Source organism: Neopsephotus bourkii, unplaced genomic scaffold (assembly GCF_033783945.1).
Source record: "Neopsephotus bourkii isolate Nb327-2 ecotype Australia unplaced genomic scaffold, CSIRO-AGI_Nbou_v1 NB_1630, whole genome shotgun sequence".
Classification (NCBI taxonomy): Eukaryota; Metazoa; Chordata; class Aves; order Psittaciformes; family Psittacidae; genus Neopsephotus; species Neopsephotus bourkii.
In genome coordinates this window covers 8109513-8136500 of record NW_026902105.1, presented here as the reverse complement: position 1 = coordinate 8136500, position 26988 = coordinate 8109513, and the positions used below count along the sequence as shown (strand labels likewise).

At 37.4% G+C, this 26988-nt stretch overlaps 1 protein-coding gene across 8 annotated transcripts in view; it reads left to right on the top strand.

The window, feature by feature from the left end:
* The window catches only part of TRPS1 (transcriptional repressor GATA binding 1), a 216982-nt gene extending 190230 nt beyond the window's left edge, over positions 1-26752 (top strand). For all 8 annotated transcript variants that reach the window (XM_061373424.1, XM_061373418.1, XM_061373425.1 and 5 more), the window contains 2 exons: positions 15380-15502; positions 20519-26752. In XM_061373424.1, the coding sequence (XP_061229408.1) occupies positions 15380-15502; positions 20519-21580 (1185 nt within the window). In that variant the 3' untranslated portion in view covers positions 21581-26752. The remainder of the gene's footprint in view (positions 1-15379; positions 15503-20518) is intronic.
* The last annotated feature ends 236 nt before the right edge of the window (positions 26753-26988 follow it).

The window sequence follows — 26988 nt, the reverse complement described above, 5'->3', positions numbered from 1 at the left end:
TTCACCCCCTTTTCAAAGACATATGAAGCTTGCAATACAGGATAATTAAAACAAATCTTGAGTAAATTGTTTTGTGGAGATAGAAGTTTGATGGTTGAATATATAAAAAATTGTAACCAGATGTTGTGCAGAAGCCATAGTAGTTTAAAGATCATGAGCTTTTTCTTTTTTCTTTTTTTTTAGTATGAAGCAAAAATATTCTAATTGAAGTTGTCAGCAGGAGTGAGACTAATATGCCTGTATTTGATTAAATAATAGTTTATTTAACATTCAGTGTGGCCCAAAATTGGCTGAGACTAGAATACAGAAACTTCTTACTTTAAATTTTTGTATTTTGAGTGAAAAGTAAATGTAGTTAACGTTAACTTTTTTATATATATATATTCACAACTATTCTATTATTTGTCCACTTCTGTATCTCATTGGAATGCTGTGCTATCCATTTTACATACATTTTCTCCCTATTTTCTTATTAACTGGTTGGTTGATGGAAGAAATGGAAAAAGAAAGATGGGCAATAAAGTCTGGAATGCACTGGTTGATCGGAATTATTACTGAAATCTGGTAGAACTTAAGAGCATAACGCAAGCATCATCCAACATCTCTTCTTGCTAGTCTGTGCAAAGCACAGAAACTCCGGCAGGCACATTAAGGGATGTCCTTGCCTGAAAAAGGTTGTGTGTTTTAAAAATACAAGAATATTGAAATGTGTGCAGTAGATTTTCTGGCAGTTATTTACTCTATACAGGATAATAGTATTTCATGGATAAACTTGGAAGAAGTAGTGACTAAGATTCTTTCACTACTTGGTAATTTTTTTCTCTTGCTTCACTAAGGATCATAGTGATGTCTTCTGTAGTCAGATGCCAAGATTCTTTCTCTTTCCTTTTTTACTTCCCTACTGCTTGCATAGCTCTGTAATCATATGTGATGCTGTGCATAAACAAGGGGATCCCCATCTTGCCTTCTGTGAGTAACCCTTTTTAAAACCATAGGAATTTCATTCTCACTCTGCTCTTTGTGGCTGTTTGGCCTTTTTCATAACAAGGGACTGTGTGACTCATGATCCACAGACTGCAATGGATTTAAAAATGAACCATAAAGACATCAGTTGCTTGGCTTATTGGTGGCATGTGTGTGTTTGCAAATACTTCCTGCAGAAATGCTTCAAATCAGGACTGAGATTTGGCATTTTTAACACAGATTTGTCTTTAAAATAGATCATTCCAATTGTAGACTGTTGTTGACTATAGCAGGGTTTCCCAGTTTTCCCTTGCCCCCTGACAGGGGAGCATCACCCTTTAGGTGCCCTTGCAGTACCCTCTAGTGACTGCAGCAGACTGTTACAGTGCAGCCTGCCTGCACTCAGCGCTGCCCAGCTGCTTCCTGTTCCTTCTCCTACGTACCTGGGACTGCACCCGGTGCTTTGAGTAACGCCGATCTTTCACTGCTCCTACAACCTGCCAGTAAATAGCAGACAAGGCCAAATTTGTAGGGAGATTGCAACATTCTGTAGGAAACTTGTATTCCATTATGAGGCCATTAATCACTGAAATGTAGTAGAAATCGCAGCCCTGGCTGTGCATGCAGTATGTTCTATAGCGCTAACCAAGGCTGTTCCTGAAGCACAAAATATTGGCCATCTCGAAGGTAGGTCTTCCATGTCTGCCCTGATAGTGCCATACATATGTCAGGCCTCCAAAGGTAGTTAGCAAGGCCACAGTAAAATCAGCCAAGAATTACCCTTACCATAGTGACAGCCAAGCTCAATGCAGTAAGGTTTTTATGTTCTTTTTATAAATATATATGTTTTTCTTCTTCTATGCCTAAACTAGACTGGCATCGAATCTGTGCTAGCTCTCTCTGTATTGTACCATCTTCTGCTCTCCTTGTGCTTTATGCAATAGGTGAAGTTACACTGGGTATGAGATAAAAGAGGATTATTTTTTTTTATATGGCAAAGGAAGAGTTAGTTGCAAAACACGAATTTGTTGAATGTTGTAGCTCAAGTGCTTAGCTTTGCACTGCTTTACAGTTGTTCCCTCATTAATTCACACTGCTATTAATAAAGGAAGCAGGGCCCAGTATTTATATTTTAGGAATTATTTCTGGGAGGTATAACTCATTGGTAATTGCAGCCTGATTTCAGAAAGATCTTTCCTTGTAAAAATCCATACATGTCACTTCCACTTAGATGTGTGAGAATTATTTAAAAGAAATACTCCCTCTGTATCATGTGCAGATTTAAAGCTGGCTTTAGAAGGTCCAGGATGCTGGTCATAGACAGGTAGCATTGGCAGCCATCTCAAAATCTCTTCAAAGTCCAGAGACTGTTACTGCATGAATCATTCGGTGTTCCTCACACCTTCCTCATCTTCCTGCTGATTTTACTATCAGGGTTTCACAGCCATGTCCGTTTCCATACGACCAGCCGCTAAGGTGTGAAATCCTAGTCCATGACACAGAACCAAAAAATTTCCTATAAAATGTATGTAGGAAATAAAGGCCCTTCTCTTTTCAGTTCCTGAAAGAGGTCTTTTGGCAAAGATGCTGATGAAATAGAAGGTTATTTTTTCTCTCCTAGAGAAAGGCATGTCATTATAAATTCACTCCTTTATGGTGTACGTCTTTTTCCTTCTCACTCCTAAAGGATCCAGTATGTGATAAAGAAAGGGAGTGAAAACAATTTGACAATCACTGGTAAGGAAAACCTGAATTAAATTGAAAAGTTGAGACACTTAAGAGTGTCAGTTTTTGTTCTGTCAGTAAGACAGAAATGGCTTTGAATATAACCTGTTCACAAGTAACAGCTAGGATTTTTATACAGCATATCTAATTTAAAGGTTTCTTTTTATTTCAAAAATGTGTACATGGGCCTTCTGGAGGCTGGTTTCAAAATCACATGAATTGTAATACTAGCAGGTGTAAAGTAAAAGGTGGAAACTGTTTCCTGACCTTTTTGCCTAAATAGCAAAAATTGATAAATTGACCAGTAGAATAGGACCAAACAGTTCAAGTCCGTGTTCTAACTCTGCACAAACACATGAACACGTTCAGGCAACCCAACAGTCTTTGCCTCTCCAGTTACAACCTGGATGCACCACAGCTGCCTGCGAGTGAGGCTGTGGTGCTGTTTCACTGATGCCACTTCAGAAAGGAAGCAGAGGGCTTGTTTTACAAGACGTTCCCGTGCAGTCAGCTTCATTTAAGAAGCCTCCAAAGGATGTGAAAAATAAGTTAACTGTGGGCTTGCAAGATGGTTTTCACTATGCCTTTCCTTCCAGCGTGGTGCTTGATTTGTTGAATGCCATTTTACAGTCCTTCACAGCACTCTGAACGAAAGCCTGAGTATGTGACAGGGTGGGTACATGTCGTTCTCGTTGTGCAGAACTCGTGATGGAAAACCCCATTAAGTTATGTGTTTCTCTTGTACCGCTCTTCAGGCTCGTGCCATTTAAGAGAATGACTGCCCCCGGCAGTAAAATCACCCTGCCAGTTGCATTGGAAGCAATTCCTTTGGTGAAATGCAATCTGTAGGAATGATTCTGATGATGTAGATTTTGAAGCTAGTGTCTTAAGCAATTTAAGAAGCACTTTCTTAAAGGTAAGAGAAAAATTGGACTAAGGACGCTGGAAGTCCTGCTGTGCAGTTAACAATATTCTCTCTGTGTAAATGGGAATGTGTATAAAATGAATAGAGGGCATAGCAGTTTCTAGGGTTGCAAAGGTAGAAAAGCCCCAAATATTTCATGAATGTTATTAAGATAATTATCTTTTTTGTTTGTTTAGGGGTTTTTTTAAATTTAAAAATGAAAATATGAAAGTAAAAATTTATAATTTGTTTATTAAAATATCTTTTCTTATTGGGTTATTCTCCTAGAATAAAAAAGAAGAGGTTAAGGCAGTTTTGTTACGAGCTAAAGTTTGATTAATAAGGGATTCAAAGTATACCTTTGTGCACACCAGTTTCCATGGCTTTCCTTTTTTTGTGCTTTTGTATGCTTATACTGCCTCTAATATTGTATCAGGAAACACTTGGGGTTTTTTTTTTTTTGTTTTGTTTTGTTTTGTTTTTTCTTTTTTAACCTTGTGTTATATCACAGATTTTAAGGTCTTCAGTCATTATGCTGTGGCTCTGTCTTGAATTCCATGAAATGTTTCCTATCAAACTAGGAGACCATATGCCCATGTTGGCCTAAAATTCTCGGTGCATCATGTACCAGAAATAGAAGCTGGTAAAGATTCTTCAGAGATTGTGTTCACTTGTTCCAAAGACCTGGTTTGTTTATGGAAGGGATGCTTGCAGTACATAAACACTATTTAAGGAGAAATGTTTCCAAAATGCAGAGCAGTTGTTCACTTCTCCCTCTCATCTTAATGGTATTTTTAAGGAAAGCTATACAGCACCTTGTATTGAGTCTCATTTAGAAACAAGCATTAGGATCTTGATAAGAAAGAGCAAGCAGAGAATAATTTTTTGTAAAACCTACATTAGATACTTCGCTCAGTTCCATGTAAACATTTTGAAATTATTTATGGTGGAATTTAAAATAGATTTACTCTGGTTTTAGTAGCTGTGCTGTTTTACAGACTGCCATCTGTAACATGCAGCCTGGATGTTGGTCTGTTTTAATTAATACTTCTATAGCCATGAAATTTAAAATATTTTTCAAGGCAGACTAATAGGAATTGAGACTAAAATTGGTAGAAATTAATAGAACAAAAAAGTGGTAATCAGTTTACAGCCTCTCACTGAAGCTTCACGGAATCGTTGAGGCCGGAAGGTAGCTCTAAAGATCACCTAGTCCCACCCCACTGCTTGGAGTGAGGTTAGCCAGAGTAGGGTACTCAGGGCTGTGTCCTGTTAGGTTTTGAGTATCTCCAAGGACAGACATTTATAGCCTCTCAGGGCAACCTCTTCCTGTATTCAGTGACCGTCACAGTAAAAAAGCTTTTCCTTTATTCTCACATGGAATTTCCTGTATTTCAGTGTGTGCCTTTGCCTCTTATCCTCTCACTAGGCATCACTGAGGAGAGCCTGGCTCTGTCTTCTTTCCTTATCCCATTAGGTACTTATGGATAAAATCCCCCGACTCTTTTCTTCCCCAGGCTGCACAGTCCCAGCTCTCTCAGCCTTTCCTTGTATGACAGATGCCCGAGACCCTTAATCATCTCTTTGGCCCTTAACTGGACTCTTTCTAGCACATGAATATTTTTCTTGTGATTTGGAGCCCAGCACTGGACACAGCTCCAGATGTGGCTTCACCAGGACTGAGCAGAGAGAAAGGTTATTTCCCTTGACCTGGTGGCAATGCTTTACCTAATGCAGCCAGGAGACTCTTGGCACTTTTAGATGGGTTAGCTTTATAAAAAATACAAATGTGAAGCTTTTTTGTTTTCCTCTCTTCCCTTTTCATGACATACCTTCCTAGATGGGTGTTGTGGTTGATCACAGCTATAGTCCATTCTTGCTTCCTAAAGCTATCGAAAAGGAAGCCATTAAATGTTTGTGCTGGAAGTGGGATTACAGGGCAGAGTAGGATGATTATGTTAGACCCAACCACTTAGGTGCAGACTCTGCCTCATTGTCTTGTTATCAGGAAGTGTTTGGAATGGATTGGCTTAGATTAAAATGTCCATTATAAAAAGGCCACTACTTTTCAATATTTACCACACCATGGTATCTGGGATACCACAGTTTCTCCTTAATCTCACAATAGGAAATAACTATGGTAATTGTGTGGTATGGGTTGGCAATGTTGATTTTTCTGAATGGAAGCCATTCTAGCAACAGCACATAACAAGATCTGCAGTAAGAGTGAAATCCTAAGCATACTGAAAGTAATAGGTGCACATAGTCCATTTTGGATCCCACCCTAGTAACAGCTTTCTCATGGGGACTGCGTGAGACTCAAATTATAGTTACTTCAGTTCCTGAACAAGTATATAAGTTATACCTGCCCATATGAAACATTTTCTCATTATTTTTTTTTCTTTAATTAAAATTAATGGTCCTAAAGGGAATTTTTTTACATACAAGTAACAGGTAAATGTTACCTCACTGGTTTTCACCAAGAAGTACACACCTAATTGACATTTCCTCTTATTCCTGAAGACTTGTATGAAAACTTTAAATCCTCATTTTGTAACTTTCAAATAGAAATTATTCTTCCAGTGTAGTTTCCAGATTTGGGGTGCAAATCTGGGAGGATGTAGGCGATCAAAAGTCAGTGGGACTGAGGCTTCTAAGACACTTAATGGCTTTTGAAATTTTTACCCCTGAGGAGCCTTTCCCCTGCTGATTTTGGCAGCCCTCAGCCAAAGTCTACAAATGAGAGTTCCTCATCTCAGCTGCTAGCTTTCTGAGCCATTTTCTATATAAATAGAGATCACGTGGACTTTAATAAGGTCAGGGAATGTTTTTAAATGTCTGTAATTTTTTTTTTCCCCCCTCAAAACTTAATTTTGCCCATCTGATTTCTGTGGAAGTGGGAACAGATGCCAGAAGCTGAGAACTCCAGCAGCTTTGTGCTCATGCTTACAGCAGAGCACTTGCAGGATTGGGACCCGCAATTACTATCACATGTAGAGTTACATGCTGGCTCTTAGCTGAAATCTGCAAAAGCAGTCTTGTTCTTCTACCATGTCAAAGTTAAGGTGTTTAAGGAAATATGGACATATCTTTGCTTCATTTTTTCCTGTTCATTTGATAAGTGAGATTGCTTCATGAAAGTAGAGATACATAGGATACCTTCTTGAACATAAATTCTCTGGCATTGATGCCTAAACATAAGCATCTAATTCCATGTTTAGGCACCTTCATAACTAGCTTTTTATCTTAGAAAGTGAGTCTGTTTATAGCAAAGTCTAACTGTTGATTTAGATTCCCTGTTTGAGACAGCAGGGCTTGGATATTTTTTGCCTTGTGCCAAGAAATGAAAGTCAGATGCATTTCCAGTTTTCTCAATGTCTCTTCCAGTGTGCTTAGTTTGAGGGCAGTACTTTTATCCAATTACTGATCAGAAGGGTGGTAGTCTGATTTTGTACGTTTTATACCATTTATATTATGTTTCTGATTTAAAAAAATGCAACAAACTCATAATGGCTTAGATGTGTTCTCTAACAGCAGCTGAGCTTGTTTGGAAGCACACAGCATTTGAAAGGAGCAGCGATCTGTGTGTACGAACACTGAGGTTTCAGACAACTGTTCCGCATCAGAGCTGCTGCGTGAATCTGTTTCAGCGAAGTGCTGGTGGAGAAAAGTTTAGGGTAAGGTTCGCAGTTCCCAAACCAGGCTCCCTTTGCCCTGCTTCTGCACACTGATGCATCTACCTAACCTTTTTCTGTAGGGAACAGTATTTTTCATAAATTATACCTCTTTTATTAATGGTATTTTTGATTGCTTCATGTAAGTACTGTTTTAAAATTGCCTGGGTGGGCATGCTGATTTGGAAAAGTAGGAAGACTTTTAGCCAGAAACTTAGCAATTTTTACTGCAGTCCCTAAAAAGGACTGCTAAAACCCATTGCAATACTAATTTCATAATTCTGGTGAAGATACTGAGAGATGCTGCTGGCAGCTTTTTCCTCTTAGGTAATAAACTGCGAAAAGAAAGCACGACACAAATTTAGGCATATTATAGCTTAAATACTCACAAGCCCACCTTCACAGAGATAGCGCATTACCTTGAGTCGATGTACAGGAGGAAGAGAGAAAAATGGTGCTACATTGGGGAAAAACCAAGACAATCAGGGCTTTCTTCTTGAGCAGCTGCAGCCAGTTCCACTAATGGAAGTGCAAGAGCAGAAACTGGCAGCACAAGGTATGCGTTCGTTTTTACAGATGGCAATGCAGACAAGTTGGTAATTGAGAAGGAAGTCGTGTACGTGAGCTGTTTGATGGGGGACAGCCCATTACAGTACTTTCCTGTGTAATTGACTTGGTGAGTTATTGGAGACAGAATTTCTATTCCTTTTGAATAGGTTTCAGTGGCTGCAAACTGACATTGTGCAGGAAATGCAGGTTTCCAGTTTTCTCTTTCTTTTTTTCTTTCTTTTTCTTTTTTTTTCTGTTGGTGTTAATAAAGCTTTTAAAATTAATTTTCAGGTTGCCTTCACGGAAGTCTTTGTTGGTATTGGGGGTAGTCAGTGGCAAAACACACCAGAAGCAAGACCAGACCATAGTGTGGTAGCTGCTGTTTAAGGAACTGTACGAGATTTAAGGATGATCGGCTTGTGCGACTTGAAAGGATTAGGACTTAAAAATATGTTATATGTAGTAAAAGGCAGCTGAAGGAAACTACTTTCTAAAAAAATCATACTTTGTGTAGAATGATTAAGTAAATATTTAACTCTTTGCAAACCGAAGTAATATATAGCTAAACCAGAAAATATTTCACAGTGTTCATTACAAATACCTCATACCATAAATATGTATATGTGTCTGTGTATATGTATTTAGCCCAACAGAAGATCGCATATATTTTTAACACACAGTATTAAAAATAAGCTGTCTCTGACTGTGACAAGGAAGTCTAATCTGCAGTTTTATTTTTTTATATATGCGCCACTGCAGATCTTGAGGGGGAAACTGAAATTACCTTCCATCCCTATTTTGGTTAACAAGGAGATACACTGAACTGCATAATTTTCACTGATAAATACTGAAATGCATGAAAATCAATGTCATTGTAAAGTGTATTGTGGTTATTTATGTGATCCTGTAGTTGCATGTGGTGGCTCTTAACAGATGATGAAAGTGATGGCAAATTCCTGCCTGTGGAGCTGAGGCTCTGGCTGAAGGTGGGTGTCTGAAGCCAGTTCCCTTCCAGCACAGTGGCAAAGGTTGGGTCAGCTGTAGCCTGGGGGAGGAAATAAAGGTGAGGAGGTGACACAAGTGAAGAGATCCAACAGCAAGTGATTTAGTGGCTTCTTTCCATAGCTATGCTTTTCTTAATTTAATAATTTATTTTGATTAGCCATTGTTTTACTTTGGAAGCAATCATGACATCCTAAACTACTGTCTTACTAAATTCTTCTTCCTTAGTAAGACACAAAGTGATTTTAGTTTGCTGCCTGTTTTTTGGGGTGGTTTGTTTTGAGAGGTTTTTTTGAGTAGTGAATACCACTGTCTCTTAAGTTAGCTTTACAAAATATAGGGCAATGCTTCAAATGCTGGGACAAAATCTACTCATCTTCATTTTTACTGCTGATATATGAAAAAATTGCAGTTTATATCCACGTTAAAATATTTACTATCCTTAAGGGATCAGGGGCAGGATTCTGAAAGGCTGTGCTAGCAGTAATATTTAATTTACTGTCTGGGGTTTTTTCCCCTCTATAGCCCCCCTCCTACTCCTCTCATTAAAAGTTTGTAATACAGCATATATCATAAATAGATGCTGTCACAATAGAACATTAAAAATTCCACTAAAGTTTTTATATGAATTAGGTGTGTAATTTTAACTTTCCTTTTGGCATTTTTACTTTCTTCCTACTTTTCCTAACCTCTTTTGTATGCATCTCTCAAATACAGCTCTTTAATATAATTGTGCTTAAAAATGTCTTAGATGAAGAGTTTGGATTTGGCATATTCAATTGACTTCAAAAGGCATCTGTTAACTCATAGTTAAGGTTGAAAACAACTTCTACTTTAACACTCTGCTTTACGTATTTTACTTCTTCTGTCAGCTTATGATTTGGGGCCGAAAATCTGCTGTGCCTGGTCTATTCCTGAAAGCTGTCCAAGTTATAAAGGGAAGAAAACCCAATGCCTTTCTTTTTAATTTAGACATACTTACAGCAAAGGCAACTAAAATTTTAAAATGTGAAACTTTACAGATACATAGTTGTGGTTGGCTTCATAGTTGAGAGAGAAAGCAGTTTTGATTAAACACATTCGGGAAGGTCTATATGTGCCTCTAGAGCTGAAAGAAATGAGAGCTGATTCTTTCCCCATCCTAAACAGAAGAAAGTAGCACTTACTCCAACATCCAGATGCTGCTTTGCTGCCAAGGTTTTAAACTTCAATTAGTCTCAGCCTCACCAAAACTGAAGAGAACTAAATGCACCTTCATATAAAGAGGACAATACCTGGAAAGACCTAGCAGGTGTGAAACAAGAAATTCTTGAATACTGATGGCAGTGAAAATGCAGCATACACAGATGTAACCACAAATGCATTATACCATTTTTCTGAACCATGTAGTAGCAGCCCAATGATGACAGGTATGAAGTCAGCTGCTTAAAACTGATCCTCTCCACAAGTGGGTCACCTGGCTCACACTGAACTGAGCACATGCAGGTTTCCTGACGCTCTCCTTTTGGACCTCCCACATTGCCAGAGAGCATCCCGAGCCAGTGTTTTGCCTTTTTATCAGTGAAACATTCATGATTATAGTTCCCAACTTTGTTGCTGGAAATAGGTTGGGCATGTGCTTATTTCTAGGTAACATTTATGATTTCCCTGCATCTCATGTTCTAGAGCTCTGATTACAGCGGGCTCTGTTTCTGGCAGGCCACAGGTGATAAAAAAAAATACACTCAGTCTTCATCATACCATCGTTTTGTGATGGGGAAGTGAAAGTAATCAGCAAAAAGAGAAGTTTTGTTATGTCCAAAACCAAGAGGGTGATGTAAGAATGTTTGGCTGATGCTTGTGGAGTCTATTTGATTTTCTAAAAGCATCTTCTGGCAGAAATTTTGAAAACAGGATGTATTTGGCACTAGCAGAGTGTCAGGCACCATTGCTTCATCTAGCTACCTAAAAAGCAACAGTTCCTGAGCAGTGTTTTTTGCTGTGCTTTTATAATATAGATTTTGCTACATTAAGTTTCATTTTTTAATATTTTTATATAACTGTAGAGTGTAATGACCACTTCTGCATGGCTACCAAGTTTTAAATCATGTAAACTGTAGGGTCATCCTTTTAAATCCTAAAGCAGTTTTTGTGAAAAAGAAGGTCTCAATCCTGTCGAGATGCCTGAGTGAATTGCTTGTTACAATATTCTTTGCTGGTTTATTGCCTAGCAGAAAGCACTACTAATAATTTTGTTGTTTCAGTGAAGAATTGGTAATTATTGAAAATCATTTAAGGAGTTAAAAAAAAAAATTAGGCATTCGGGCTTGGCAGTGTGGGTACCAAGTTTCAGACTTGTTTAATTTGAAATGGTCAGGATATGAAACCATAAAAAAATGGGAGTAAATACTCTGCATATCAAGGGTTGTTATGTAATTACATGGTTTCAGCATGGTTTTTACTGAGGGAAAACAGTAGAGAGATCTGCAAGACATTCAATGAATAATTACAAACTTTCATAGTTTAGCTACATAAAAATAATAATCCACTTGTTGCTTTGCTACTACTAAAATACTAAAATGTGTGCATAGTTTTTTTCCCTAGAGCAAAGCAACTATGACTGTAGATTTGTTAGAAAGTTATCTGAAAAACTTGAAATCCCCTCTGCCTCCCAACCCCCAGTTTTGGCTTATCTCCAAATTATAAACAGCTGAACTGATTTAAATGAAGTTTTCTGTACAAAAAAGAAAAGAAAGAAAAAAAGAAAAGAAAAATTACATCTGGGCTGACAAAAACATGTTTCAGCCCTATGTGATTTGAGACAACCATGATACTAAACGCCCAGACCTCGGAACTGGAATGGAAATAAGAGACAGGCTCTTCACTGCACTGGCCCATTCAGGATTTGGGATAGTAATATAGTAGTTATAAGGCTCCAGATGATTAAAGTTTGACTTAACAAATACATATTTTAGTTATTTAGACCCTTTTGGCTTAGTCTTCTAAGGATGTTCAGGAATTTTTTGTGGATAACTCCAGCTAGTGCTAGTGGCATTGTTCGCAGACTGAAACCTTTTTATCTGTGGCTCGAACCTCCCCATAACCAGTTATGTTGACTTACATTCTCTGGGCTGATTTTAAGAGATTATCTATAAGTATGTGTTCACATTTGAAAAAGAGCAAAAGGTTCCATAACACATTTCTTGAAAATGCTGGCTAGGGTGGTGCTTAGCAGAGCACTTGAGCGTATGGCTGGGTTTATGGAGGCTGTGGGCCATAGCTGTTGTGCAGACTTTACTAGATTGGAGCTCAAGTGTCTGTTCCTTTGCAAGACTACTTGGAAAACCAATAATATTGTCCATTACCGATGAGTACAAACACTGAGTATGCAAAGCTGAACAGACTCATGCAGAAGTATTATCACTAACAGCAAAAGTACCATCACTAATTGACATTTAGCTCAAACAAAAAGAAGATAATTTCTGTTATCCAGTAACTTTTATAAAACTTTTATATGGGAATTAAAGGCCCAAAGTCTTATTCTTTGTTTGTTTGTTTGTTTGTTTGAAGAAACTCCATCGGTTTAAGACAAGATGACTACCAGCATTGTAGGCTTTTAAAAACAGACTCGTTTATTTTTCTTGTAGACATGATGAACATTTCTCATGTATACTTTGACAAACAGGTCTGTTCTGTGGTCGGTAGGATCTGGGGGTCAAGAATATTTAATCCTGTTCTTTCACAGTCCTGTTTCACACCAGGAAATCCACTGTAAAGCTGTATGTCCCCACTATATAGAAAGCTGTTTCATAACCAAAAGTAACAGCCTTGTAAGTTTTTCCAGAGGTAGTTTAATTTTTAATTTATTATATAGATATTGGAATAATCATTGTTGATTATCCTGCAAGGCACTTAAATAATACAGAAATAAGAGAAGTTAAAGATGCAACACCTAGGAGAGCATGTAGGAAAACTTAACTTTGCATTCAGTGTAGGGAAAAATTTTAGCTGAACTACTTTGAAATTTTAAACTGATATATAGTTTGTAAATACTAAATAAGCACAGGTATAGGTTTTTGACACGTATAGCTATTATGTAAATTGTCATCTGTAGTCATTGTATTATTTCATTGCAACTAATGTCCAGTTTGAACCATATTTCTCTTTTAAAAAAGAGAGAAAAGATGAGTTACTTCTGTCAATGTTTCAAAAATATAATAACTCCATAGGATTTCAGTGTTATTACACCTTCTAGGACTATTCAGGCATGTACAAATACAGTTTATAAACTAGACCTCTCTATATATATTTGACTTTGTAGAGGCTCTTTCTCAAACTCAGTGGACACAAACAGAAACATAAGGGTGGAAGGACTGACTCAGATTAAGACTCCACTTAGTTACTACACCAGACCAAGAAGTCATAGGCCAGCAGACAAGAAGTAGGAAGGGAAAGAAACAGTTCTGCAGTTGTGTCTGAATCCTGGACGTATACACTCATTTCCGATTGGAAACTTCTCACCCTTCAAGTGGACCAAATTGGGGTTAGTTTAGTGAAGCTTTTATTGTACTTTTGTGGAAAATATTTCAGCATCCAGGTAAAGTTGGGCAAAGATATGCAACCACAAAAAGAATTGGGAGCTTCAATTTACTTGTAGATGAACGTGGCTTCCCAGGGTGAGCTGCATCTCATATACACAGCTAGTTAGATGTTTGCTAAGGGACATCAACTACCATTTAGTTCTCCTGTTAGCCAAACTGAGAAAAATGTAACATATTAATGCTTCTGATTTAAAAGACAAAATAGAAGATGATGTAAGGGCATGAGAGAGAGATTATCTTGACTACAATCTTGATTTTATTGTATCACTTTAAAGTAGCACAACCTGCTGTACTAATGAAATTGTGTTCTTGGTTTAAAAGGGCAATTGTTAGCCTGACTTTGTGCTCACTAAAAACATTTCCCCAATCTTGTTAAATTATTGCACTCATTTCAGATTTTTATAGCTGTGCAGTTTACCAGCCCTAGTTTCTTTACGTTTCATTCATTTTCCTTGTATTGATGATTAATGGAGGATGTCGAATGTTAGAGTGAGCAGGCATCAGCAAATGCAAGATCATAATTAGTTTAGCTGACGAGGGCCTCTGATAGCACTTGCATCTGGATGGAAAAATTACCCTATAGGGAACTGGCTGCTCACCAGGTCTTTTTAGTGATACATTGTGAAACACCCGATGAATCAAATGCCCTTTCAATGCCAAGAAAGTGTTCCAGTCTTGAAGCCAAAATTATGTCTGCAGAAAGCTTTCCATTTGAAATGTATCAGAGTACAATTATAACCATTGTATTTTTTTGGCATGAACACCACTCTTCTACAGTATGGACTAAAGTTAAATAAATTACTTAAATTTTATGAAACCCTGAAATTCTTACTTACAGTGTTGGTAACTTTTAATTCATAATAGAATTATTTTTCACCCAGTCTGTTTTTCCCTGTACTCAGCTATTCTTATCTTACATGCGGAAGATTTTGTATTGATTTTTTTTTCCTTTGCAAAAAGGGAACAGAGTTGAAATTCAGATTTTCTTTTCAGCAGCAGAATTCCATTTCCTGCTTATTAGTATTTGTGCCCACAAACATAGCCTGACTTTTGTTTAAATGAGAAGTTTAATGAAATCATTACTCTGTAGAAAGAATTTAATGAACAATACTCATAAATGTGTCTACTTTTAACTGTTCCTGAATCATTATGAAAGCTGATGAACGCACAGCTTAGTCTGGTTAAAAATCAATTTGTATTTAGGGAAGTTATACCATGCCTTTTTTTGCTTGACTAAAATAAAGAAATTATCCATCGATGAGACAGTATTTTCTGGGGTTTCGGGTGAAGTTCAAAAGAACTCTCATTAAGAATACTGTACTTCTATTTGTTTGGCAGAGGTTGCACCTTGTTCATAGTGAGCTCTGGGAAATATATGGTGGGTTATACTGATTCCAGAAGTAAGCAGGAAAGGTGAACTGTATATCATGTATTCAATTAATGAAGTATAATCTCTGTTAAAGGAATTAGTATCATGCAGATACAAACTCTAATTAAGTGAAGTGGTGGTGTTTCAGAGTTCTTGCTACTTATCACACTTTAAAATCAAGCAACCTAAAAAGAAATAATCTGTTGTGAAATGTATTGAACAAATCAGGAGAAGTATACAGAGAATGTTCTCTGTCAGCCTCCAGAGGGTTTTTTCAGAATTTGCTGTTTAGAAACCATCATTAAATGCACAAAACCTGAAGTTCAAAAAGTTAAAGCTGTTATTCTGAAAAGACTTTGGTGTTTCACACACCTCATCCATCACTCTATGGTTAATTATAATGAAAATCAGTGGTGCCTATTAAGCACAATTGAACCTGACCTCATTATGGGCAGTGTGGTTTTATACTGTCATTGTTGCCAGTCTAGAGACAAAACTCCTGTGTTGATTTGTCCTAACTCCGCAGCTCATGTGACTCACCTCTGACCTGCTTTTTTTTTTTCTCCTCTATTTTTTTCTTTTTTTTTTTTTTTCTTTTTCTTCCCTATTTCAGAGACGTAGAGGCTCGGGAGTTTTTTGTGCCAATTGCCTGACCACAAAGACCTCTCTCTGGCGAAAGAATGCAAATGGTGGATATGTATGCAACGCGTGTGGCCTCTACCAGAAGCTTCACTCGGTAGGAAGAACTTACTGGTTTGTTGAGAAAAAAAAGGGGTTATACAGCTAAGCTGGGCAGCTGTGGTCTTGTCTGGTTGTGTGATTAGTACCACTCCCTGGCCTGCAGTTAATTTCCTAACAGGGTTTTTGCTCTATGGTCACTTTGGGATCAGATGTGATTCATTATGAAACAAGCTGGGATGCTGTGGGTAGATGTGTTTGAGCTCACCAGTGATGCATTTAATTATTTTGATACAAAATAAGGGGAAAATTATGTCTTTTCTGGGAATTCCATTTAAAGGCATACAGTATGTTGTGACGAAAGCCCTCTAAATTCAAGAGCCCTCATGTTTGTAACAAAACAAAAAAGTCTAGACATCACATCTATATCAAAAATACCCCTTGCTGTATTTTTTGTTTTCCTTCACTTTTCTGCCCCCCTTTATTCTTGACAGTAGATTTCCTGGACATATGGGGTGGTGGTATTTCTGCAGTTCTTTTTTTCAACAGTTCTTATAGTCTGCTGGAGGATTCTGAGATCACTCAACAAGGAAGCTACTCAGTTGATGGCACTCATCACTTGGTGAGGGGAAGATTCACCATCCCTCAGGATGAGGCAGGGAATAAGTAATAAAGGATGGTCTATATTGCTTTTCATCTTATTGATTTGATCCTGAAAGATGTTGAATGCTCTGGTCCAGGTCCAGGAAAGCCATGCTTAAGTGTTTCCTTGGATCAGTGCCAAAATATTCAGAATCTTTTAAACTTAAAAAAACACTAGTTAAATATTATCTCTGCTATCTTTAATAGGAGCACATGGGAGAGTCAGGTGGCCAAGATTTGACTCTAATTAATTTTTAGAACATTCCCATGAAGTTAGAAAGTGTTAACTATTTTTCAGAAATAGAAACTGAGGCAGCCTTTGGGAGTTTGCCAAGAGAACATAATAATTCAGGCTTCAAGCCCAAATCAGATTCTGTGTTGTGGCTGAGAGTGTGTATTTTTTTAAAACTTCTTTTTTTTTTCAGAAATTCCATTTGAAAAAAAAAAACCAGAAAAAAAGAAAAACCCACTTAGGAAACTGTATTTTAGATGCATTAAGACAGCCGAGTACCTATGCCTCTTTAAATTTGAGGTATAAGCTTCTAAATCAATTAGTAGTTTCTGTGAATTTTACCCTTGATCTTATGTATAGGCTGCTTAACCATTCTGTTTACTCAAGATCCTATCCGGTCAGCCCACTTAATATAAAAGATCCAATGTTTGAAAGCAGCAAGACCATCACTGGTCTGAAAACTTACCTCTGGTTGCCATGTGCTGTCAGAGGTCAGTAACTGTTTTTTAGCTCCAGAACAACCCAGACAGGCAGACAGTATCTGAACAGAATATGGATGCATGATCTCTGACCAGCATTTTGGCAAGATCTTACTGAAAGTGTCTCTCACATAATATCTAATTTAAAGAAATTGATCAGGGGTGAGTATTCACAAAGATTTTAAGGACAGTTTGGCTTTTTATCCTTATTTTGACATTGGAGGACTTTGTAGAACTTCCATTTAGAGTGTCCATTTTCCCTTTTTTTTTAATTTGATTCTTACTATAGTGTTGGCCCTTACTGTGATTATTAGTGTAACTTACGGAATAGATAAAAGCTACAAGAATCACCTATGAATTCAAACATATAGCTCAGATAGTTCTTAGGGACTAGTAAGAACAATTTAGTGTGCTTCCAACAATAATAATTAGCAATACAATGTCAAACTTCATTTTATGCAAAAAGAAAGCAGGAAGCTGACACTGTCTTTTTGCTCCACTGTTCAAGCATGGCAATAAGCTGTCATTCGGTGGACATTTGACACTAATATCTTCAATTGAACTTTGACCAAACAAATGGAGAGAAATTTAATTAAGCCTCCACTCTGTTGTGTTGTGATAGCAACTCCGTTGTAAGTTGGAGACTGAAATAATCAAACAGATTTCTCCTTTGGGACACCTTTTGAGACAATATTGTGCAAAGGGGTGTTCTTTGGGCTGACACCAGAAAGATGAAAGTTTCTTTTCTCTGTCTGCCTATCTCTTCATGAAGTGCTATATATATGTGAATGTTTTCAAATTAAAGATTTTAGGATAGTGCAGTTACTAGATAAATGTTTGAAGCTATAAAAATTAAAGGTAATAGAACTTTCCCTTCTGTGAGTATTAAAGTAAGAAGCACTATACAGCTGAGTAACATTCACCTATAGTAGGTTTGCACACTTCATAGCTCCCTTTTGATTGGATTTATCACTATCGAGAACTACTGTCCTGATTAACTCAAATATGTATATAGTACACTCATCTCCAAGGTCCCTTTTTTATAGTATTTAATGAAAAAAATTATAGTCCACAGATACTACTGGGTGGTAGTGACTGGCACGTTAACATGGTAGTATTGATTTCTGCTCCAAATCATATTTCCATTTCTATGATACCTAAAATAATGAATTTGACCATTATTATTGAGATGCAGTTCCTCATTTTTAATGTCTATAACTCTAAGGCCATAGAAAACTAGATTTTGTTCCCTAGTGATTCCTTGGCCACAGCCTTAGACTGCTTCAGTGAGAAGTTATAGCATATTATTCTAGGGTTAGAAATAAGTGATCTTCTAGCAGAGAAGATCACTTTTTTATTTTTCATGGTATCTAGGAAGTCTAATCACAATAATAAACTGCTGAATTTTGTGACTTTTTTAAGTTATTCATGTTTAGGGTAGCAAGATTGCCAATTGATACAGAGATAGCAAAAAAACTCCTTGTGATCATACTCAATATGTGTAATACATAAATAAGGATCTGCCATAGGGCATTTTAAAGGCAAAATATTTCTGTCTGCCTTACTTCCAACCAAGTATGTTTATCTGCACCTTAGTAATATGAATAAGGAAAATGTGAGTAGCTTTACTCCACTGCATAGTCTGGTTTAATCAGCTAAAGACTAGTCAGATGAGTAGTTATTTTCATGCTGAAGAATTTCTAAGTTGCACCTACAGCTTTTAACTCCTAATAGGGTGTAACTTGGAAGAGCCAGAGTGGCCAATGAATGTGCAAGGGTCTTTAATCACAGGTATGAAGATATTTCTTTTAACTACTTCCACGATCAGACTTCATACCTGTAGCATGACAAGTAAGAAATTCCACTTTTGAAAAGTTATCCAGAAGCCATATGGGAGTGTTCTGTAGTGTATAAATAAAAGTTCAATAAGAGCAACATCAATAATATTCTAAGACCTCACATAGCATCTTAGTATGACAGTGTTAGAACTGTCATAAGAAAGCGAGGATATTACACTGAGCCTGTAGTAAAGAGTATATGCTTATGCGTATCAATTGCCTATTAATTCTGCAAACTGTAAATTTTATTTGCATAGAATTTACATAGAAAATATTGTAATTTTATCTAACATGATTTTCCCCCAACTTTGATCTGTTTGAGGAGGCTGGTTGAGGTCATGTTTTTCTGCTAAGTTTAAGTTTTGCTTATTAAAAATCTAAAAGTGTATATTTCTTTTGATTCAGAATTTTAATACAAAGAAAAATCTTTAAAAATAGCTCTGCTGCCTAAAATATACTTAGTAGTTAGCCATTAAGCATAAATGAACCTCAGGGAAATAAATAGGTGAAAGAGGAGAGGAAGATGGCAAGTCAAGAGAGAAACTAGATTTCTACAAATAATAAAGTGAGCACTCTTCCAGCTCTGGATATTTTTATATTAATTCAAAATTATGAATTTATCTAAATTATGTGACATTGAGGGTACAAATTACTTTGGATATTGAGGGTATGCCAAAATTTAATCTGCACTTTAAAACAATATTAAAAAGAAAATTTCCAAATAAACATATAAGTGGAATACTATGTAGGGCACTTTTCTGGCCTCCAACCAAAACAGGATTATGTGTACATTTGGATGAGACAAATGGCAACCTCCAGCACACCAAACTATATGACTTTTAGGTAGTTTTTGTTGTTCTAACATCTTCCCAGTACAGCAGCTACTGACATTACAGCACCATCTTTCACTCACGTACCATTGCCTTCCTGTTGAGGGGCCTTTCCAAGAAGGCTGGCTGCTGTCCTTGTACTGTTTTTATTAATTTACCTTTTTTCACCAAAAAGTATTTTCAATTCTCTTCTAAGTAGGCCACCTACCCTGAGTTGGTGTAGGGAATTAGCAAACTGAAATAGAAGTCCTCATTCAATTCTTCTCTTTATCCATTCCAGTATGCTCTTTTATTTACAGACCCTATTTTCCACATTTAGGGAATGATTTAGCACAACATTTGTAACATATAGAAGGAAATACAGTAGGAATGAAGGAGGGGAAGTTGGTATCAAAATCCAACATAGACCTTTTGGTGCACAGGAAACGTTTTCCTGGGCTTTCTTCTCCATCTGTCTTAGTCCCTTTCCAGCCACCACCATCCCACTCACCATCACAGCAGAAATGCAACCCTTTTGCTAGGTGACAGCAGTGGTGATTTGCAGGCCCTGTATTTGCTTGCATTTTCTATCATTGTCAAAGGGGGTGATTATCAAGGTAAGTCTTACTCAGTTCTTGTTACCATAAGATCTATACAAACCCTGCCCAATACGAGCCCATGTGATATAGTGCATATTATAAGACTAGAGCATAGGGCCATGCATCTCCCACCTCATCCCCACCTCTCAGTACCCACTTTCAGCACATCTCCCCCAGAATTTTTCAGTAGTAAGGGTAATAAATGCCTTGACAGTTTGCATTCTTCATGCCTTTTAAAGTAAAGAAGTATAATATATTTAAGGCAGTTGACTTAGTTTGATAGAACAAATTCAAAGTTTACATTTAGCATGAGGGGCCATGAAACAATATTTGGGTTGAAATTTGGACATTCCCATAAAACTCTTACAATATACCTCTTCACAAAAGAAATGATAAATTTGGGTGAGTGTGGTTTTGCAGATTTAATGTATCTTTCTTTTTTCCTTTTGTTCATTATGTGTGTGTTCCAATGCAGACTCCCAGGCCTTTAAACATCATTAAGCAGAACAATGGTGAGCAGATCATTAGGAGACGAACAAGAAAGCGCCTTAACCCGGAGGCACTTCAGGCTGAGCAGCTAAACAAACAGCAGAGGGGTAGCAGTGAAGAACAAGTCAATGGAAGTCCCTTAGAGAGGAGGTCAGAGGATCATTTACCTGAAGGTCATCAGAGAGAAATTCAGCTTCCCAGCCTCAGTAAATATGAGGCCCCAGGTTCATTGACTAAAAGCCATTCTGCTCAGCAGCCAATATTGGTCAGCCAAACTCTGGATATTCACAAAAGGATGCAACCTTTGCACATTCAGATAAAAAGTCCTCAGGAAAGTACTGGAGACCCAGGAAACAGTTCATCGATATCAGAAGGGAAAGGAAGCTCAGAGAGAGGCAGCCCAATAGAAAAATACATGAGACCTGCAAAACATCCAAACTATTCACCACCTGGAAGCCCTATTGAAAAATACCAGTACCCACTCTTTGGACTTCCATTTGTACACAATGACTTTCAGAGTGAAGCTGACTGGCTGAGATTCTGGAGTAAATATAAGCTCTCTGTTCCTGGGAATCCACACTACTTGAGTCATGTGCCTGGCCTACCAAATCCTTGCCAAAACTATGTGCCTTATCCCACCTTTAATCTGCCTCCTCATTTTTCAGCTGTCGGATCAGACAATGACATTCCTCTAGATTTGGCGATAAAGCATTCCAGACCTGGGCCAACTGCAAATGGTGCCTCCAAGGAAAAGAGTAAGGCACCACCAAATGTAAAAAATGAAGGTCCCTTGAATGTAGTAAAAACAGAAAAAGTTGATAGAAGTACTCAAGATGAACTTTCTACCAAGTGTGTGCACTGTGGCATTGTCTTTCTGGATGAAGTGATGTATGCTTTGCATATGAGTTGCCATGGTGACAGTGGACCTTTCCAGTGCAGCATATGCCAGCATCTTTGCACGGACAAGTATGACTTCACAACTCACATCCAGAGGGGCCTACACAGGAACAATGCACAAGCTGAAAAGAATGGAAAACCTAAAGAGTAAACCTTAGCACTTAGCACAATTAAACAGAAATAGGTTTCCTTGATGGGAATTCAATAGCTTGTAATGTCTTGTGAAGACCTATAAAGCACTTCATATAGAGAGCATGCCTTATCCAATATTAAATTCCTTTTTCTTTTTTTTTTCTTTTTCTTTTTTTTTTTTTTTTCCTTTTAAATGAGTGGGTTACCAAGAAAAAACGAACAGTTGGATGGTGGCCAGAAGGGGGAGAAGATAATTATATGGGACATGGCCCACCAAAGCTAGCCAGAATGCAGTGAATCATGGCAAATCACCTTGAGAAAATTTTACTGGACAATTAATACCTTTGCTGTTGTGTAAGAGACATAACTGGCAAGAGTGCAAAGATGTGTATATGTATATACTGCTGCAGGGGTATAGTGAACATATGCACATTGTATATAAGAACTAGACTTGTGAAATATACAGATGTTAAAAGGTCATTTTCTTTAATTTGGGCTAATTCTGCCCTACAACAAGCCTTAGGATCACTTCATCCTCAAAGCTCTGGCAGCAATTTCATCTAGATGTTTCTCAAACTCAGCTGATTTTTAGCTACCATTTTATCACTACATTCTTTCTGGCACACTTTAGCCTAGGAAAACCATTTTCTGCAAGTGAAATCTAATACAGAAGCCACACTCCAGGTTTAATTTGCATAGAACACGGTAACCTGCTGTATTTTATTTTAATATATCTTTAATATATTACATTTCTAAACCTTAAAGTCTAAGGTTACTTCTCCACAGGCTTAACATTGCTATACATACCAGTCAATCCCTTCAGTAGACTTATACCAGCTTTTGCTAAGTAGCATTAAATGTCTTCATAGTACTTTTTAATACAGCTTTTTAAAAACTATCCATGAAGGGAAAGCTCCTCAGCATAACTGCTCAGGGAAATAGGGCTAAATAACTAAATATTAAATAATTGGTTAAAGGTGCTGTTAGACGAGCCTCCATGCTTGCTACAAGGGTGTACAAGAACTGACTTTAATCATTTTCATTATAGTGTCCCAACCAGTAGTTTATTATTTTGCCACAGGGATGTAGAAGATATTACAAGCTACTGGATGCACTGTCAGATTAACTTATTTCATTAAAGAAGTTGGGAGAACAAATAGAAAAAACCTTATTTTTCTAGTAAATATTAATGTATTACATTTCAAATAATGGTGCCTGACATATTGAATAATTATTTTCTACAGTGTACGTATGCAACAAAGATATTCCATCATGCATTAGAGTCAGTTCTGGCTCTGCCTCGCTGTTTACATTTGCAAATGTAGCAAACAAGGTAATGAAGCAACTATTTCTATTGCAGTAGGTATCTTTTTTTCTGTGTGTGTGCATTAAAGTTGTAAACGATAACATGAAATGAATGAAATTTGTTGATATTAATGGTATGGAAAAACAAGAAGGAAATGAAAATATTTTTATGCCTACTTAGGAAAAAAAGGGTAGCACTATTCATTCCAAGTACTTTTGTATTCTTAAGCTCTTAACTCACATTGTTATGCTTAAAATGATAAACATATATCCTCTTTTTATTGCTTTGTCTGTGTTTCAGAAGAAACATTTCAGAAATTATTTTGATAAGTGCTGTTTGACGATGCAGCACTGATGTTTTATTGCATTCTGTAGTAGCATTGCACTCCATTTTTACAATATTATGCAGTTGCTTTTTTGTTTTGTTTGGGTTTGTTTCTTTTTCGCAGTGCAGGGTCTTAGTTCCTTATGGTTGGATGGCAGGTGTAGCTCAACTGGTTCATGAATGTTGCAGCGAATGAAGTTTAAAATGTCTTTCTGATATTATGTTGTCTTTTATTTCTCCACTCATGCATTTTATTTTTTAAACTGTTCTATAAAAATATCTCTGGACTAAGTCCTCACTTGAGATTATATGTAAAGGGTCCTATTCTGATCTCACATGCCGCCTTTCTCAGATTTTCATGCAATTGAAACTAAAGCATCATAAAAACAAAAAAAGTTCTTGTATTTAACTTACCTGAATCTCACCATTCTCCCTTCTAGAATTTGGTGCGCTTATATTTAACCAGATAGACAGGGAGGTGGAAGATACAAGGGGAGGTGATAGGAAATGTCTCATAGGGGTTGGCAAAAGGAAAACCAGGAAGGAACTGGCCTAAATGTTCAGCACTTTGATGGTCTTTTGAAAAATAATGTGCCTAAAGGGGCTGGCAACAAGCATCACCATGCATGAGGAGCACTTACACAGTTGATCACCAAAGGTCTTGCTGACCTTGGCAGTATTTTACATGTTACGTTTTCACACAGATGAAACGTTATTGCACAGTTTCTCTGATTTGTTAGGCACAGACAGGCTATTGTTCAGCATTAGGCTTGCATTCCTTCCTGCTCCACCCATTGCTTCTATACTGGTGAGCAGCATATGGAAAGTCACACTCAGTCTGTTCATGGCTGTGTTCTATAACCCTTCAATAGTGTTCTAGGTTAGCAAAGGATATTGGGCCACATTCTTCTTCTTCTATTTTTTAGATGAATCTCCAGCTTGTTACCAGTGCCAGACAAAGTCTGGTTATGTTTTTACTATTGTTCTCCAATAATAAGTTCTGACTTGTTTTTGTGGATTTATTTTTGCTGGTTATTTTTAGTTTCTTTTTTTTTTTTTTCTGTGGGGACTGAAATAGATTGCCCTCGTTTCGTTGCGTCAGGGTCCAGTGTGTGTTCTTTTCAGCTTTTCCAAGAAACATGTTAGACTCACTAAGCAGTGATTTTTATCAGCTCCGGAGGTAGCTGCCTGCCGGTTTTCAGTAGTTACTGGTTTGACTTACTTTATCTAAGACCTACCAGTTCCTGTGGCTTCTTCATTGGTAGAAGCTACATCTTCATGTCAAATAGCTTAGGGGGGACATGCACATTGTGAGACTTGAACACCACCCTGTACTTCATGACACCTCTTGCTAAACTCAGAAGCAGAGGCCAATAACAAGAAATACACATATCAGGGTTTGGGGATGAGGAGAAATGAAATCTTATGAGTGCAAAGAACAAGACAGATTTTTGAATGTTAGTATTGCACACAAAGATGGTGCAAATGACAATTGAAAAAAGTTTATTGTTCTTGCTATGACATATTGAGATGTTCAAAGATTTCTGTTTTGTAAGAAATGGGATTTTGCCATAGCCTGTTCTCTTTGATTGGGCTGGGGGGAGCAGTTTTTTTTGTGAACAAAAGAGAGGTGACTCCCTCTCTCTTCCAGCCCCCCTCACAATGGATATTAATAAAAAAAGAAAAAAACCAAACCTGACATTGAAAAAGAATAATATTTTTTAATAACTGTCATATGGAAACCAATGTTAGCACACACAAGTAATTACTGCACCTGCTGCATTTCCATCAGCTTGCAGCACCTAAACCTGAACTTTCAAAGAATAATTCTTTGTTCTCTATTTGTCAGTGTCTGCAGGGTGTTGTACTTCTACTAAGGAATGGTGGCTTGAGATCTTAAAAAGTATCTCAAATTGGGCCACAGAATAAGTAGATAGCTCAAAACCAGAGGATTTGTGATACTTGTCATTAATCAGATTGCAGAGCAGGAACAATGTTTCTATTAGCATTCTGTACAGAGGGAGCCATCGTGAGACATCATCTGTTAACTGGACTGCCTCTCAGCTATCACTTCATGGTTGGTGCCCCATATGATAACACAGCAGGAGATGAAGATTTGCCAGAGCACAGTTTGTGTTCAGGTGTTAAACTCAAGAGTGATTTCCAAAATAAGTTTTGCACCTAATTGCCACTGTGCTGACGAAACTCCCACCTTAATTTTTCAAGGACCATCCAGAAAGGAGGAGGGACATTGGATACTTATTTTGCCTATAAAATGTACTGTTGTGCACTGTGACAGTTTTAAACAGAGACAACATAGACACTGCTCAAGAAGTTGAGGCATGCTGTGGGCAAGAGATTCTTTTTGCAGTTAGAGGGGCAGCAGGACAAAAGGTACTGATGCTAATTGTATAGTGCTGAAGCATTGTGGTTGTGCAGTAGGGAGACCTTATCTGGCAACCATGGATTAGTACTCAGTTCAGGAACAGACTTCAAGTTCATCTTTGGACTGGGTAGTGTTGCTGTGTAATCATTAATACTTGCTTTATGTGCTAGGGATGTTGTCTACCATCTGCTTTTTGCCCAGGATGCCTAAATATATGTGTGTTCTTGCTCCTGTATTGATTTTTCTTGGCTGACTTAACATGCTAATTCCTAATATTGGTCAGGAAAAGCCAAAGAGATTAGAAGTTCACTTCTGTTCAGCCAGAAGGGTAGATATATTTCTTTCTGCTTCTGTGGAAACAGTTATGCTTGGCAAAGAATAGCCAACAATTTGTCAACGTATCCCAAATGTGATAGATAAGTGAGAAATCCCTTCTAAACTTTTGTATAATGTTAAGATGGGCCAAGTAGATTGATTTGCATAATTTCCTTATCTCAGAATAGGATCCATTCCCACACTTTTCCTCACAATTTTGTTTGATTCAGCCAGCTCTGAAAAGCTGGCAGTTAGTGAGATGCTACCTAGCTAGTAATCACATATACCCCGATTTACCTCTTTTAAGAGGATAAAAAACAATAATTTAATGGCTGCCAGCCAGATAAGTACCAGTTTCATTTGTTTTTTGGTTACACATAGTAAAATAAGATTCTTAGAATAAACATTGTAACAGCAACCACAGTTTTCCATTCCAATCGTTTTGGCCTCTGAGCTCTATGTAGAAGGAGAACAGGAGAAAAGGAAACATCTCAAAATGCCATTGTAAATTTAGTTTATAGAAAATTCACCAGCAGGAAAAGGAAAAAAAAAAAAAAAAGAAAAAAAATACTTCATAAAGAATGACGTAATGTTGCTAAAAACCATCATTAAACTTGTAGCCCTGATTTGACTCTAGAATGTTGGCTCTTAATGTTTTGTCCTTACAACACATGGATGTGTTTTTTGTTCTGTTTTGTTTTGGGTTTTTGTTTTGTTTTGTTTTTTTGGTTTTCATAGTGCATGTTCATTTCTACTCACAAACATGTTCTTGGTGTATTTCTTATGCAAACAATCTTCAGGCAGCAAAGATGTCTGTTACATCTAAACTTGAATAATAAAGTTTTACCACCAGTTATAAATCAGATTCATGTCATTGTTTTTGGGGAGAATGTAATGTCATAGTGTCACTACACCATTGCGGGGCTGGGAAGAAGAACAGTCTGGAGTTGAGCTGCTCTGAGGGCATGACAGGGCCTGACAGCATCTACGAGTAACGGATGGTGATTACTGAAAGGCAAAGGCAGCATTGCTCACAGTAAAGGCATGGAAAGACAGGGGCTCCTTCAAAAGCAGATTAGCCCTACTGCAGTCCTAC